Consider the following 17,018-nt stretch of genomic DNA (forward strand, 5'->3'; position numbering starts at 1 on the left):
ACCAACAGTACATTAAAAGGATTATTCACCATGATCAAGTGGGATTTATTCTTGGGCTGCAAGGGAGTTTCAACATCCACAAATCAATCAAAGTGATAAATCACTTTAATAAAAGAAAGGACAAGAACCATATGATCCTCTTAATCAATGCAGAAAAAGCATTTGACAAAAGACAGCATCCTTTCTTGATTAAAACTCTCCACAGTATAGGGATAGAGGAAACATACCTCAATATCATAGACTCCATATATGAAAAGGCCACAGTGAATATCATTCACGACAGGGAAAAATAGTGCTTTTCCCCTATGGTCAGGACCATGAAATGTTGTCCATTATCACCACTGTTGTTCAACATAGTACTGGAAGTCCTAGCATCAGCAATCAGGCAACAAAATGAATGAAAAAGCACCTGTGTCAGCAAAAAACAAGTCAAACTGTCACTCTTCACAGATTAATGATAATGATGTGGAAAACCCAAGAGACTCCATCCCAAAATTGCTGGAACTTATGTAGAAGTACAGCAATGTGGCAGAATATAAAATCAATGCACCAAAATATGTTGCATTTATATGCACTAACAGTGAGACAGAAGAAAGAGAAATTAAGGAGTCTATCCCATTTATAATAGCACCAAAACCATAAAATACCTAGGAACAAACCTAACCAAAGAGTTAAAGTATCTGTACTCTGAAAACTATAGAACACTCATGGAAGAAATTAAGGAAGACACAAAGAGATAGAAAAACATCTCATGCTCATGGCTTAGAAGAAAAAAAAATCATGAAAATGTCTATCTACCCAGAGCAATCTACACATTCAGTGCAATCCCTATTAAAATACCACTTACATTTTTTATAGAGCTGGAATAAATACTCCTAAAATTTGTATGGAACCAGAAAAGACCCCAAATAGCCAAAGTAATGTTGAAAATGAAAACCAAAGGTGGTGGTATCACCTTTCCTGACTTCAAGCTATATTACAAGGCTGTAATCATCAAGACAGTATGGTACTGGCACAGAAACAGACGCATAGATCAATGCAACAGAATAGATAGCCCAGAAACAGACCCTCAACTCTACGGTCAACTATTCTCTGGCAAAGCAGGAAAGAATATCCAGTGGAAAAAGTCTCTTCAACAAACGGTGTTGGGAAAATTGGGCAACTAACTACCTGCAGAAGAATGGAACTCAACCATTCTCTTACACCATACACAAAGACAAACTCAAAATGGATGAAAGACCTCAATGTGAGAAAGAAATCCACCAAAATCCTAGAGGAGAACAGAGACAACAACCTCTTTGACCTTGCCCACAGCAACTTTTTCCTAAATACATCTCCAAAAGCAAGAGAAACAAAAACAAAAGTGAACTATTGAGACCTCACTAAGATAAATCTTATGCACAGCAAAAGAAACAGTCAGCAAAATTGAAAGGGAACCTATAGAATGGGAGAAGATGCAAATGTCTTATCATATATAAGGCTATTATCCAAAATCTTTCTAGAACTCATCAAATTCAACATCCAACAAACAAACAAACAAACAAAAATCCAGTCAAGAAATATGCAGAAGACATGAACAGAAATTTCTCCAAGGAAAACTGACAAATGACCAACAGATACATGACAAAATGCTCTACATCACTCAGTATCAGAGAAATATAAATCAAAACCATAATAAGATACCACCTCACACCAGTGAGAATGACTAAAATTAACATCTCAGGAAGCAACAAATGTTGGCCAGCATGCAGAGAAAGGGGAACCTTCTTACACTGCTGGTGGAACGCAAACTGGTTACAGCCACTCTGGAAAACAGTATAAAGCTTCCTCAAAAAGTTAAAAATAAAGCTACCCTACAACCTAGCAATTGCACTACTAGGTATTTACCTCAAAGATTAAAAAAGTAGTGATCCAAAGATGCAACTGCACCCAAATGTTTAAGTGGCCATGTCCATAATAGCTAAAGTATGAAAAGGGTCCAGATGTCCACCAACAGATGAATGGATAAAGAAGATGTGGCATATAAACATACAGTGGAATATTACTCAACCCTTAAAAAAACCTTGCCATTTGCAATGACATGGGCAGAACTAATGGGTATTATTCTAAGGGAAATAAATCAGTCAGAGAATGAAAAATATCATATGATTTCACTCATATGTGTAATTTAAGAAACAAAACAGAGGATCATAGGTGTAGGGAAGGAAAGATAAAACAAGATGAAATCAGAGAGTAAGACAATTTATGAGACTCTTAAATATAGGAAACAAACTGAGGGTTGCTGGAGGGGAGGCAGTTTGTGGGGTATGGGGTAGCTGGGTGATGGGCATTAAGGAGAGCATGTGATATAATGAGTACTAGGTACTCATTGTATATAACTGGGTGTTATATACAACTTGAATCACTGAACTCTACCTCTATAATAATACAATTGTTGATTAATTGAATTAATATGTTGATTAATTGTTGATTAATTGAATGTTGATTAATTGAATTTAAATAAAATTGAGTTTTAAAAAGTCACATACAGGACATTAGTAATAAGGAAGGACTGAAATTATTGTCTGTGCCTGCATAGATCTTCTACATACATCTTCACATGACCCATGACCAGAAAATGACATCCATGGCATTTTCCAAGGGTGGAGTTTTAAGTCCTCCTATGTCAAAAGTTCATTCATGAGATACTTGTGAATGCTCAAAGAGGTCAGTGGTCCTGATTGCCTCTGGTAGTTTCTTGGTGAAAACGTAAGTCTCTGCAAAATAACTAACTATCAACTAACTAACTAATTATCTATCAACTAACTATCAACTAACTACTGCAGTTGTATTTATTAGTCTTATTAACCCTCTGATTACTAGTTTTATTAGTTTTCTGACAGTCCAGGCCATCTCTCAGGATCTTTGTAATTAGCTCTTTCCTCTCTAATTCCATTTCCTGACATTCCTTACTCATCCATCTCATTCTAACTTCCAGCTTTGGTAAATGTCCTAACTGTACTGAGCTTTGGGGACTGCCAGTCTCCCACTGAACAGTCACATTATCACACTAGATCTTGTCAAGTTGTTTGATTGAACACATCATCATTAATAGATCTGATTTCAGGAAAAAGTGTACTTAAAATTGATTTGCCAAAAGAAACAGAAGAAACATTTTGGTAAAAATCTGCTTTGAATTATTAAGGTAAAAGATGATGGCATCTGTGAAAAAGAACACGTGTCATAGGAAAGATCTAAGTAAGATGAAAACATAGCTGGGTGAGATAAGAAAATATGACAGTGAGATCCAAAAATGTAATAGCAGAGTTAAATTCTATATTGGGAACCATAAATAGAATAAAATAGGTTGTGTAGAGTTCATATTTAAGGCATTACTTCACAATGAAGGAGAAAGGACAAACCGATGAAAATTTTAATCTATGATTTGTTGTGTTTACTATGTACAAGTGTGCTAAGTATTTCATCTTGTTTTGTTTAATCCATATTATAGCCTTATATTGTATTTACCTTAATTTCCATTTTGAAAGTATTAAAAATAAGACTTAGATAATTTTCTCAAGGTGTAGAATTACGAGAATTTGAGTAACAGTATGTCTGATTATGAAGTGTGTGGTCTTATCATTGTGCTGTTGGATTACAGGTATGATGAATAGAGAGCAGATATTCAGCACATAAATAATCAGTGTTTCTGAAGAATAAACTAAAAAAGAAGTCAAACAAAAGTATTAGCTGATTATAGAAAGTAAGCTCCTGGGATCTTACCATCAGCACCTAGAACAATGTGAATACATGGAAGATATTCAGTATATCTGCTTATTGAACTGTCCTAATTTCTACCTATTAAGCGTTTATTCTATGTCTAGTGCTACATATTTTTAAATATTTGTTTATTTATTTTAGAGAGAGTAAGAGAGAGTGTGTGTGCATGAGTGGGGATTGGAGCAGAAGAAGAGGGAGAGGGAGAGAAGCAGAATCCCTGCTGAGCTCTGAGGGGAGGGATGCCTTCATCTCAGGACTCCAAGATCATGACTTGAGCCAAAATCAACAAGAGTGTGAGCTCAACTGACTGAGCGACCCAGAAGCCCCACATATTTTAACAGATTATTTTATTTAACTCTCAAATAGCTTTCGAACCATTATTTTATAGAGTAAGAAAATGAAGCATCAAGAAGTTAAATGATTTATTCAAAGTCTTATAATGTTAGAATTTTGATAACAGAAATAAATTTAAAAGTTAAATAAAAATTTTATTCTGTATATCAAAAGGGCTCACCTTTTCGTATATTGAACACATTTTTAATTTTATATAGTAAAGATTGTACCTGAGTTTAAACAGGGAAGAAAAAAAAACTGGTTCATTACCAAGAAATAAAAATTGGACTGACATTAGAGTTCTTCTTTGAAGCACTAAATGTTGGGATTGGCAAGAATTCTATCAGGATGGGTTATAATTCTTGGATGAAAGTATCACTATATTCTCACTTATGTTTTAGGGTTTAGGAATATGACAAACTTCTACTACTGTACATATTTGCCTGATACTTGAGAGAAATTGGATTCTCGGGCAGGGGGGTGCAGGGCTCTAGTTCAGGATGAAGCTTAGAAGCATCCTTATATAAAAGATGTGAGGTACCATGCCATTCTCTGCCTTTGTTGCCTGCCAGTGTTATGTAACCCACAAGCAACCCCTTTCAGGAGCTCATGTCTGATGCCCAATGCCCATAACTGTTCTTCAGGAACATACTCGGTGCCTTCTTTGTTCTCAGCTGAAGACTATTTATGTCTACTTAATCTTTAGGTACTTTGGAAAAATTAAATACCTATGTAGTGTCTATTTTTTTATAAGGATTACATGAAATAAGCCAGTTAAATTCCTAATATATTGACCCATAGTGTACTTAATATTTTTTCCTCCTGGGGCACCTTGGTGGCTCAGTGGGCTAAACATCCAACTCTTTTTTATCTCCGCTCAGGTCTTGATCTCGTGATCGTGAGTTTAAGCACCCTGCATTGGGCTCCATGGTGGATGTGGAAACTACTTTTAAAAAAATTGTTTTCTTCTTTACCTCCTCCCCACCCACCTTTTCCTTCACTTTAATAAGACAAAAACAAACAAACAAAATACCCTTGGATCTTACATGAAGATAACTTAAAACTTAATGCTTCATTGTTGTCCAGCTACCTTTCACACTGTCAGTCTTTGTTCCCATCTGTCTTTTTTCCAGTTTTACATAATCCCCAGACTGGCTAATATGGAAAAGTAGTCCAAGCCTTCGTCTCATTCTGCTTCTGTCTTCAGAAGAATTTAACTTCTAGAAAACATTTATAAAATTTCAAAGAGTAGTGTAATGAATATCTATATACAACCATATGAAAATAAATTGTAGGCATACTATTTTACTTCTCAAAATTTCAGAGCATATCTCCTAAGGACAAGAACATTCTGCAAAATAACCCTGGTATCACATCAGAAAATTTAATAATGATACAGTAATATTATCTAATATATACTCAGTATTCAGATTTCCCCATTTGTTCCCCAAATGTCCTATGTAGGTTGTTTTTTCATGAAAGCTATATCAAGAACTATGTGTTACCTTTGGTTAAGTCTTTTTCCGCTCCTTTAATCTAAAAAGATCTTCCCACCTCTTTTTGTCTTTTAGGACATTGACACTTTTGAGGAGTCCAGAACAGCTGTTTTATAGAAATTCCTACAATCTAAATTTGTCTCTTTTGTAGTTGTCGTTGTTTGTTTTTCCCCATACAATTAAATTCAGGTTAAACATTTTGGAAGGAGTCATGTGCAGGCCAGTAGTTCTCAAACACTCTGGTCTTATGACCCCTTTCCTATACATGCTTAAAAATTATTGAGAGCCCAAAGAATTTTTGTTTATGTGGATTATATCTCTCCGCATTTATCATATTGTAAATTTTAAAATGGTAAGCTTTGGAAACTTTTTATTAAGTCATTTAAAAAATAGCAAAATCATTTGATGTTAATTTTCCAGACCAAAAACTTTAGTGAAAAGTGTGACATTGTTTTACATTTTTACAAGTCATTTTAATGTCTACTTTAATGGAATGCAGCTGTGTTTCATATCTGTGCCTACAGTCAGCCTGTTGCAATATGGTGTTTTGGTTGAAGCATATAAAGAAAATGTGGCATCACACAGATATGTGGTTGAAAAATAGAGGAGTATTTTAACTGTCTTTTCAGTCTTGACAAATCACCATTTTCTTAGGGATTGCAAAAGGATGATTTTCTATTTCTTTTATTTCTTCTGATTTTATCAGCTATAAGTCTTTTTTATAGTTCTTTGTCTCTTCCAAAAGGTAATTTAGTAATCTTAAAATACTGGAAGGCCTAGTAGATGTTTATTTCCCCTTGATTATCAATTTTCAAAGTAATGTTTGTGCCTTAGCATCATCCTGTCGTTTCCAGTGAGTATGATTTTTTTTTCTTTCTCTTCTTCTTTCCTTTCTTACATATCATTAAGTACTAATGGTTGTTTATGTAGTCAGTATGTTTTAATCACTTGAAATAAATTTTTTGATGTTTAAATTGTCTTTGGTCAGTGTGGCTTTGACACTGTTTCATTAACCCTCAATAACATCAAAATAATTCACAACAAAGTATCACAGATTGAACTTGTACATTTTCTGCCACAGTCCTAGATCAACCATTCCTCCAAAGAGCTCTGGTTCCTTTCAGATGAAAATGATAGTAGACAGAGCAATCTGGATCCCAGTGTTTATTGCTGCTGTGGTTGCATTTGCTTCTAGGCATTTTCAGTGGACCAACTTGAAAAACACATCTTTTTTAAGAAATGGGACAATCATGATTTACACCAGAGTTTCTCAACATTGGCACTGCTGACATTTGGGCCCATTAATTCTTTGTTTTGGGGATTTTCCTGTGCACTGTAGGAAGTTTAATAGCATCCCTGGCCTCAGTAGCATCTACTACTCAGTTGTATGAACCAAAATTGTCCCCAGATAATTCCAGAGCTCGTTTAGGGGAAGACAAAAATGTCTTGTTGAGAAGCACTGGTTTACAATTTTATTTATAACAATATTAAAATAATTGTTATGGTTTTTATCTATATGTTTATGTATTTGTATGTGTGTTTTCACACACAGATTTTCACAGTGCCAACAAAGCATGACCTCTAACAACAGCAGCTCTATGGGCTTGTTGTTCTATGGGCTTGTTGTTCCATCTTCTCTATGAAACTTTGGTCCATTTCCATAATCATTAATTTTGAAAAAAAGTCTCACTTCAGTGACCAAAATGTACAGGCCGGCATGATAGTCAAAATTTCAAACTCTCACCTGATTTAGCATTTGTCCTTTGCTAGAGCTCAGTACTGCTGGGGGGCTGAAGCTACAGAGAACCAACAAGATCACCTTCTTCTATGTTTACTATGCTCACATTTCTAAGATTCCTTAACAGCTGATTTTGACCTTTTCTATGTAGAGGCATAGGAAAGAGAAGGGTTAAAAGGAGAGGCATAGTTGTACTTGGCAGGCACATATATGACTGTCACTGGAGTTTTCTGTGTTTGGTAGATGATTATAGCTGGCCATTTCTCTAGCAAGATACTTGGTGAAATTCTTGGGATATTTCACTGGAAAGCTCCAACTGTAATCCCATAATGTAGGTAATACCTCTCTTCTCCCTGGAAACATGTTACCTCTCCTCTCTTCTTACTTCTATTTTGTTTCTGGATTTCAAATGGTTGGTCCTACATAAACTCCTCTCCCTCTGTTGGATCAGAGTATCCTCTAATCTGTTCTCTCAGGTGTAACTATTTTTAATAAGAAATTAAAAAGCTTTTTATTGGCATAAATAATTTTAGGAAAGTATTCAAAGAGAGGTATAAAGCTTAATGAATTATCATTGAATAAATGAAACTAGGATATCATCATCCAGGTCAAATGATTTGCAAATCATTAGCTTTCCAGAAGTCTTCTTGCACCCCTTCCAGTCACTCCCAATAGGTAACTACCATCTAACTTTTAACATTATAGGTGGTTTTAACTGTCTGGGGATTTTATATTAATGCAATCATATAGTATTTTTCTTTGTCTATTATTTTACATATTATATTTATGGACCCATCCATATTTTTGCATAGGCTATTTATTCTCATTACTGTATAATAATGCATTGAAAAAATGAAAAAATTTGTTTATGTATTATTCTACAGATGGTCATTGGAGTTTTCAGTTTGGGATTATTATAAACAGTGCTTCTATACATACTGTGATACATCTCTCTCTCTCTCTCTCTCTCTCTTTTTTTTTTTTTTTTTTTTTGGCCCATATGTATACCTATCCTTACAGTTCAGTTTTGCATTTGGCTCTCCCTAAGAGTTTTACTGGTCCTAGACAACTATTTGTTTCGTGGCACAGGTTCATACATCACGTGGTAGAGAAAATCACTCTTTCAAAGGCCAAGATATTTGTATATTTTGTTTTTAGTCATGGGTGGCTCTTCTCCCCACCCAAAATTTGAGGGCAGATTCCTGGCTTCATCAGCATAGTTTGGGTAGTGTTCTCTAACCCATTTTTCATGGAAAAACAGCCTTTTGAGATTCTCCATTTTATGTAGGTTTCAGTTACTACACTCTTCTCCCAGTGGGGCTATGGCCACAAATCCCAGGCCCTTGTGGGTGTCAAACCCTAGTTCTTGGCTTCTAGGTCCTATATCTGATCTGAAACTTTTTCTGACCACAGTCCATTCCAGTTTACCCACTCTTTTTTCTTTTTTAATTTCTGGCTTATTAAGATTGCCCCCCTCCTTTTCTGTTCTAGATTGTAATTAAACAACATGCTTTTGTTTTTCTTCAACATTTGTGTTTGTGGTGGAAACAGTGCCTCCATAAGTATGGGCTCAGTTGCCTCAAGGCCTTACTTCATTAATCATACCACACCAACTTTCTTGTCTTTGTTCTTTATCTGTTAAACATATATATTCATTTATCTCACTATTTTACTACATGTTCCCCCACCTTTACTACATGTTTTCCCCTCCTTTTTAAAGAAAGGCATAAAAATGTTGTGACCACTTATGCTTATGAGGCCACATAAATAATATAGAATTATTTTAAAGGTAAATCTCTTTGTAGCTAATAAAGACTTCATATCAAACAAAATGGAATTTTTGTCATGTATCTAAAATTTTATAAGTCATTAGGCACATAAAATGACCTACTCACATTTTAATAGTGCTTTTTTTCACAGAATATGATTCTCTTAATAATAGTAGAAATTGAAGTTATATTAATATATTAAAGCAGAGAGCAGTTGGAAATAATATATAAGTATAGCCAGCCATTCAGTAATCCTTTTTTTCAAATAATTAAAATTGGAGGGGGAGAAGAACTATGAGAGACTGTGGACTCAGAAGCAAACTGAGGGTTTTTTGGGGGGGCAGTTTGGGAGAGCCTGGTGGTGGGTATTAAGGAGGATGCACATTGCATGGAGCACTGAGTGTGGTGCATAAACAATGAATCTTGGAACACTGAAAAAATAAAATTAAAATTAAAAAATATAAATAGTTCAGAAATAATAAGGACTTCTGTCTTTGCAAAGGTAGATGTTAAGAATAAGCTTGCTGGGGCACCTGGGTGGCTCAGTCATTAAGCATCTGCGTTTGACTCAGGTCATGATCCCAGGACCCTGGGTTTGACCCACATCAGGCTCCTTGCTCAATGGGAGTCCTGTTTCTTCTTCTCCCATTCCCCCTTCTTTTGTTCCCTCTCTTGCTCTCTCTCTTTCTGTGTCAAATAAAATAAGCTTGTTATAAATGAACAAAGGAAAAAAGAGACAGACTCTTAAATATAAGGAACAAACTGGTATTACCAGAGGGAAGGTGGGTTGGGGGGATGGGTGAAAATGGATAAAGAGGATTAAGTGTACACTTACCATGATGCGCACTGAGTGACATACTGAAACATTGAACCACTATATTGTACGTTTGAAACTAATATAACACTATATGAATTATACTGGAATTTAAAAATTATAATGAACAATAAAAGTATAAAAAATAAGCTTGTTAAAGATACTAACTCATGATCTATTAATGTAAAAAGGCAAGAATTTTCTTGAAATAACAGGCATTCTGTATACAAACATTGAAAGGTGCCAAAAATCTGGAGCAACAGATTTTTTTAAAAGTTAGTATATATGATAATAAGTAAAATATTACTATAGAGTTTATATTGTTGAGTACAACCATAGTTATGGCTTTAAGTGAAAAAATAAATATAATTAAGTACACATATATTCAACAAATATTTATTGGACTCTTAATTTACATAAGAGTTACAAAAGACCTAGTTTTTAACTTCACAAAACCTAAGGAAGTCAAGCAGTATTTACAATACATACATATTGAATATTTAGTTGTTTACACAGAGGAAATGTCTAGGTCTTTCTGGAGTCAGTTAAGACCAGATTTGAAAGATAACCAAGAGTTTGCCAAGCAGATAAATTTAGAAAAAGGAGGAGAGTCATAAAGACATGAGAGATTTGGGGGAAATATAAGGATGTTGGTACAGCTAGAACATAAAATGAAAGAGAATATGTAATTTAAAAGAAAAGATGTAATAGTAATCACCCTTTGCTTTTCCTACCCTAATCTATAAACAATATTTTCCAAGGGGAAAGAGGAAAATGTGGTGCTCTATTACAGACCTTTGGCAATATTGCATCAGGTTTCAAAAAGGGCAGATGACATGTCCTTTCCCCTGCTTGATTAAGCAAATGTTTAAGGAACGTCTGTGTTCCTTTACCATAAACTTTGGCCAGAAGAGTATATCTGATTTTATTGTTGACTACTATAAAATATTAAAAGAAATTTAACAATCTTCTAAAATCACTTTTCACACTTAAGAAGTATAAGCTAGAGGCGCCTGGATGTTTCAATGGGTTAAAGCCTCTGCTTTCAGCTCAGGTCATGATTCCAGGATCCTGGGATAGAGCCCCATATCAGGCTCTCTGCTTAGCAGGGAGCCTGCTTCCTCCTCTCTCTCTGCCTGCCTACTTGTGATCTCTGTCTGTCAAATAAATAAATAAAATCTTAAAAAAAAAAAAAAAGAAGAAGTATAAGCTAAAGATGTTAAAAATTCAGTCTGTGTTACAAGACTTTATTCAAAAATAAAGCATGCAAAAAAGTAAATTTTCCAGGTAATTAAGGTTTATGTGTTTAAGCTGAGATTTTTTTTGTTCAACCCAAATAAATTATATTGTCCATCTTTATTAAATGGAACATATTTTTGGTTTAATATCATCATGGTTAAATATTAAATTCATTTTCCAGACCTTTTGAAAATATGTTATTTCTCCTGCACATATGATCCCAGGATCACACATTTGTCCACATTTCTTCTTGTCCTCTCCTTCATTCAATACTTCTCATTGTTTTAATTTTTTCTCTCTTTATCATTATTTTTATCTATTGTATTTTCTAATTTGCAGCCAAAATAAACTGCAGTAAAGTCAATACAATAAGTAATGTTTTATTCATGTGTTACTCACAATCATTAGACCCTTTAAAAGTAAGATAGCTCCAGGATATTCCAATAGCATTAAGTGTATAGATTTTATAATGGCCTATCTTAGAAATGTCTTTAATTCTTTAGACTGTATCTATGTCCTTGATGCTTTAGAAGTCAGAAAGAAAAAGTTTTACTACAGTTTGACTATCTTATAGAACTAATACTTACCAACAACATGTAACTAATCTTGAAATGCTGGAAAGATTTAAGGGCAATCTGATGCTGACACCATTAAGAAGATGCACAGAAATATTGTGTAAACCCTCAGATTGATTTATAAGGTGCGTTCATTTCATTAAGGCTTCTGAAGGCACAGGTAAAGTATTAAATAGATTTGGAGCATCGCCAACATTCATGTATGCCAAGCAAAAGCCTGGCTGAGACAGTAATCCACTCACTGATGTGCACTTTTTGAAGTTGTCAGTGCATAAAATTTCCAATGGTATTTAGATATCATAGATAACTTTTGTGTGTGTGTGTGTTTTGTTTGTTTGTTTGTTTTTTAGGGCAGCATAACTATTTATGTGCTGGAAGAAATGACTGCATTGTTGACAAAATCCGCAGAAAAAACTGCCCAGCATGTCGCCTTAGAAAATGCTGTCAGGCTGGCATGGTCCTTGGAGGTAATGCTTATATTTTCATTAATATGTTGAGTATTTACACTCTAAAACCATGGATCAGGAAATTCTAGTTTTCTTATACATCCTTGTTCTTGGTTTACTTTTACTGTCATGATTATTGGTGTCTGAATTAAGTAAACATTACTATCCCATTAACTACAGATTTTCATTATTTTGAGGTCTGTTATGAGAAGTAGTAAGCCTTTATTTACCTATATTGCTTATAAGTAGATGTTATGAGAAGTTCACCAGTTTCTTAGTAAGTTACATGAGTTGGATCTAGGCTCTGACATTGATTATCTGTGTGGCTCTGATAAGTCACCAACCCATTCTGGGCATCAGTATCATCCATAAAATGGGAGCACTAAAGTTCTTTCCAGCTCAAAAGCTGATCCTGTGAATTGATTAAGTACATTGATCTCCATCCCTCCTTCACCCCATTAAGCTCTCCCATCCTACATCCCTACCTCATTCTCTTTAAGTAACTATTTATTGAGCCCTTACTACTTACCAGGTACTATTCTAAGTTCTGGGAGTGTAGCATCCATACATACATATATACATGCATATATACATGCATAAACACACATATAAATACATAACTAAAACCTACCATCTGCCCAAGAAGAAACCTACCATCTGCTTACATTCTGGGGACAGAAGCAATAAATACTTATGTCAAATTATGATAAGAGCTATCAAAAATATGATATAGGGTGAGTTAATAGGAAGTATCAGGGAAAAGAATCACTCCTGAATCCTTTATTTTCATTTCATTTAGCCATTTCTTTTTTCCCCTTCTTTTTTTTTTTTTAAAGATTTTATGTATTCATTTGAGAGAGAGCACAAGCAAAGGGAGAGGCAGAGGAAGAGGGAGAAGCACTCTCCCCACTGAGCTGGGAGCCCAATGTGGGGCTCCTTCCCAGTTCCTGGAGATCATGATCTGAGCCAAAGGCAGATGCTTAACCATCTGAGCCATCCAAGTACCCCTTTTTCCCCTTATAAATATATTTACTTTTTGTTCTATCCTCCCTAAGTTTTTATTTTCATGTATTCATTTTTTTTCCTTTCTTCAAATTTTTATTTTAATCCCAGTTAGTTAACATACAGTGTAATATTAGTTTCAGGTGTAGAATTTAGTGATTCATCACTTACATTCAATACACAGTGTTGATCACAAGTGCCTTCCTTATCCACCCCCCATCCATTTCACCCATCACCCTTACCAACTCCCCTTTAATAAGCTTCAGTCTGTTTCTTGGTTTGCATGCATCTCTCCTTTTTTCACTCCTATGTTCATTTGCTTTGTTTCTTAAATTCTACGTGTGATTGAAATCATATGGTGTTTCTCTTTCTCTGATTGGCTTATTTTGCTTAGCATAATATACTTTACCTCTATCCACATTGTTGCAAATGGCCAAGAGTTCATTCTTTATCATGACTGAGTAAAATTCCATTATATATACATATCATGTCTTTATCCACTCATCAGTTGATGGACATTTGGGCTTTTTCCATACTTTGGGTGTTGTTCATAATGCTGCTATAAACATTTTGGTGCAGGCACTAGAGTGGCTCAGTCAGTTAAGCATCTGTCTTCGGCTCAGGTCATGATCCCGGGATCCTGGCAACAAGCCCCTTGTTGGGCTCCCTGCTCAGCACGGAGTCTGCTTCTTCCTCTCCCTCTGCCCCTCCTCCCTTCTCATTCTCTCCCTCCCTCTCTCTCTCAAATAGATAAATAAATAAAAATCTTTAAAAAATCGATAAATAAATATCGGGGTACATGTATCCCTTCAAATTAAAATGTAATCATATGATGTTTCTCTTTCTTTGATTCTATCCTTTGCATAAATACCTTTGCAATTACTGGATCCTAGGGTCATTCTATTTTTAAGTTTTTGAGGAACCTGCATACTGTTTTTCAGACTACACATCAGTTTGCATTCCCACCAACACCTGTTGTTTCGCCAACACCTGTCTCGCCAACACCTGTTGTTTCTTGTGTTGTTCATTTTAGCCGTTCTGAGGGCATGAGATGGTATCTCATTATAGTTTTGATTTTTATTTCCCTGATGTTGAGTAGTGTTGAGTATTTTTTCATGTGTCTGTTAGCCGTCTATATGTTTTCTTTAGAAAATTGTCTATTGGTATCGTCTGCCCATTTCTTAACTTGATCATTTGGTTTTTAGGCATTGAGTTCGATAAGTTCTTTACAGATTTTGGATACTAACCCTTTATCTGTCATTTGCAAATATCTTCCCCATTCCATAATTTGCCTTTTAATTTTGTTGATTGTTTCCTTCATTATGCAAAAGCTTTTTATTTCAATGTAGTCCCAATAGTTTATTTTTGTTTTTGTTTCCCTTGCCTCAGGAGACATATCTAGTAAGAATTTGCTATGGCTGATGTCAAAGAGGTTACATGTTCTCCTTGGGATTATGATGGTTTCCTGTCTCACATTTAGGTCTTTCATCCATTTTGAATTTATTTTTCTGTATGGTGTAAGTGGTCCAGTTTTGTTCTTTTTCATGATGTTTTCCAGTTCTCTTCCAGGATTTTGATGGTTTCCTGTCTCACTTTTAAGTCTTTTATCCATTTTGGACTTGTGTGTATGTGTGTGTGTGTGTGTGTGTGTGTGGTATAAGAAAGGGTACAGTTTCATTCTTCTGCATGTTGCTGTCCAGTTTTCCCAACACCATTTGTTGAAGAGCAAGCCCTTTTTTTTTCCATTGAATATTCTTTCCATTTTATCAAAGATTAATTGAACGTATAGTTGTGGGTTCATTTCTGGGTTTTCTTTTCTGTTCCACTGATCTATGTGTCTCTTTTTTTGCCAGTACCATACTGTCTTAATCACTACAACTTTGTAATGTAACTTGAAGTCTGGAATTGTGATGTTTCCATCACTTAACTATTTCTTCGGCAATATATCTGATAGCATGCATACAATGTAATAGTCATTTTTTTAAAAAAAACACATTAGTATGAACTTATAAGATTTTTGTAGTTTTGTTTCTTTTATATGTATATTTCTTTTTTTTTAAGATTTTATTTCTTTATTTGACAGAAAGAACTAGAGAGCCTTAGCAGGTGGGGGACCATAGAAGGAGAGGGAGAAGCAGGCTCCCCACTGAGCAGGGAGCCCAATGTGTGGCTCAATATCAGGACCCTGCGATCATGACCTGAGCTGAAGGCAAATGCTTAACCATCTGAATCATATAGGTGCCCCTCATGTATGTATGTGTGTGTGTGTGTGTGTGTGAGTGATTGTGTGTGTGTGTGTGTGTGTGCATAATTTCTATAGAAATATACTTGACATATAAGTAACCTTAGTTTCTGGTTTAAAACTTAGTGTTTTGACTGCTCCATATATTATGCTAGGCTCATCATGAGTGTAACAACAATCTGTTATAGAATTCTATTGATTTATAGATTCATTGATTTAAATTCCCTATGATGTAGCTTTCATCCCTGTGACTTACTCATTTCATGGATAGATAACGTGTGCTTCTCACTCCCTTTCACCTATTTGGTGATCATCCCAGCACCTTCCACTCTGGCAACCATGTTCGGTTTCTGTATTTATGGGTCTATTTATGCTTTTTTATTTGTTTAGACTTTAAATACAAGTGAGATCATATGGTATTTGACTTTCTCTGACATAGTTCACTTAACATAATGCCCTCAAAGTCCAACTATATTGTTGCCAATGGCAAAATCACATTCTTTTTTTGACTGAGTCCAGTGCATATATATACCACATCTTCTTTATCCATTCATCTATTGGTGGACACTTGGGTTGCTTCATATTTTGGTTATCATTTATAATGCTGAAATAGACATAGGGGTGCATATATCTTTTCAAATTAGTGTTTTTGTTTTCTTTGAGGTCCAGTAGTGGAATTACCGAATCATATGATATTTCCATTTTTAATTTTTTTAGGAACATCTGTACTGTTTTCCATAGTGGCTGTACCAATTTTCATTCCCATGAACAAGGCCCAAGTCTTCTTTTTTCTCCAAATCCTTGTGAACCCTTGTTATTTATTGTATTTATGATTCTATTATTCAGACAGGTGTAGGGTGATATCTCATTATGGTTTTGGTTTGCATTCCCCTAATGATCAGTGATGTTGAATATCTTTCATGTGTTTGTTGACCATCTGTATGTTTTCTTTGGAAAAATGTCTATTCTGGTCCTCTGCCCATTTTTAATCAGTTGGGTTTTTTTGTTGTTGTTGTTGAATCATATAAGATCTTTATACATTTTAGATATTAAGACCTTATTAGATATATCATTTGAAAATATTTTCTTGCATTATGTAGGCTGCCTTTTTGGTTTGTTGATGCTTCCTTCATTGTGAAAAAGCTTTTTATTTTGATATAGTCCAGTAGTTTAATTTTGCTTTTATTTCCCTTGCCTGAGGAGACCTAACTAGAAAAATGTTGCTAAGGTTGATGTTCAAGAGATTACTATCTGTGTTTTCATCTGAGAGGTTAATGGTTTTCAGTTTCAAATTTAGGTCTTTAATCCATTTTGAGGTTTTTTTTTGTGTGTGTGGATGGTGTAAGAAAGTGGTTGAATTTCATTCTTTTGTACATATCTATCCAGTTTTCACAGCACTATTGAAGAGACTTTTTCCTGTTACATATTGTTACCTAGTTTGTCATAGATTAATTTACCCTATAAGATTGGCTTACTTCTGGGTCTCAATCATGTTACATTGAGCTGTGTGTCTGTTTTTGTGCCCGTACCACAACTTTGTAGTATATCTTGAAATCCACAACTGTGATACCTCCAGCTTTGTTCTTCTTTCTCAAGACTGCTTTT

General features: G+C 34.9%; 1 protein-coding gene across 3 annotated transcripts in view; it reads left to right on the forward strand.

Moving 5' to 3' along the window:
- PGR (progesterone receptor) overlaps nucleotides 1–17,018 on the forward strand; it is a 103,103-nt gene that overhangs the window by 32,853 nt on the left and 53,232 nt on the right. For 2 of the 3 annotated variants that reach the window (XM_044258251.1, XM_044258252.1), the window contains exon 3: nucleotides 12,074–12,190. The exons of the other annotated variant lie outside the window; for it this stretch is intronic. In XM_044258251.1, the coding sequence (XP_044114186.1) occupies nucleotides 12,074–12,190 (117 nt within the window). The remainder of the gene's footprint in view (nucleotides 1–12,073; nucleotides 12,191–17,018) is intronic. 3 annotated transcript variants of the gene reach the window in all.

The sequence above is a fragment of the Neovison vison genome, chromosome 7, assembly GCF_020171115.1.
Source record: "Neovison vison isolate M4711 chromosome 7, ASM_NN_V1, whole genome shotgun sequence".
Classification (NCBI taxonomy): Eukaryota; Metazoa; Chordata; class Mammalia; order Carnivora; family Mustelidae; genus Neogale; species Neogale vison.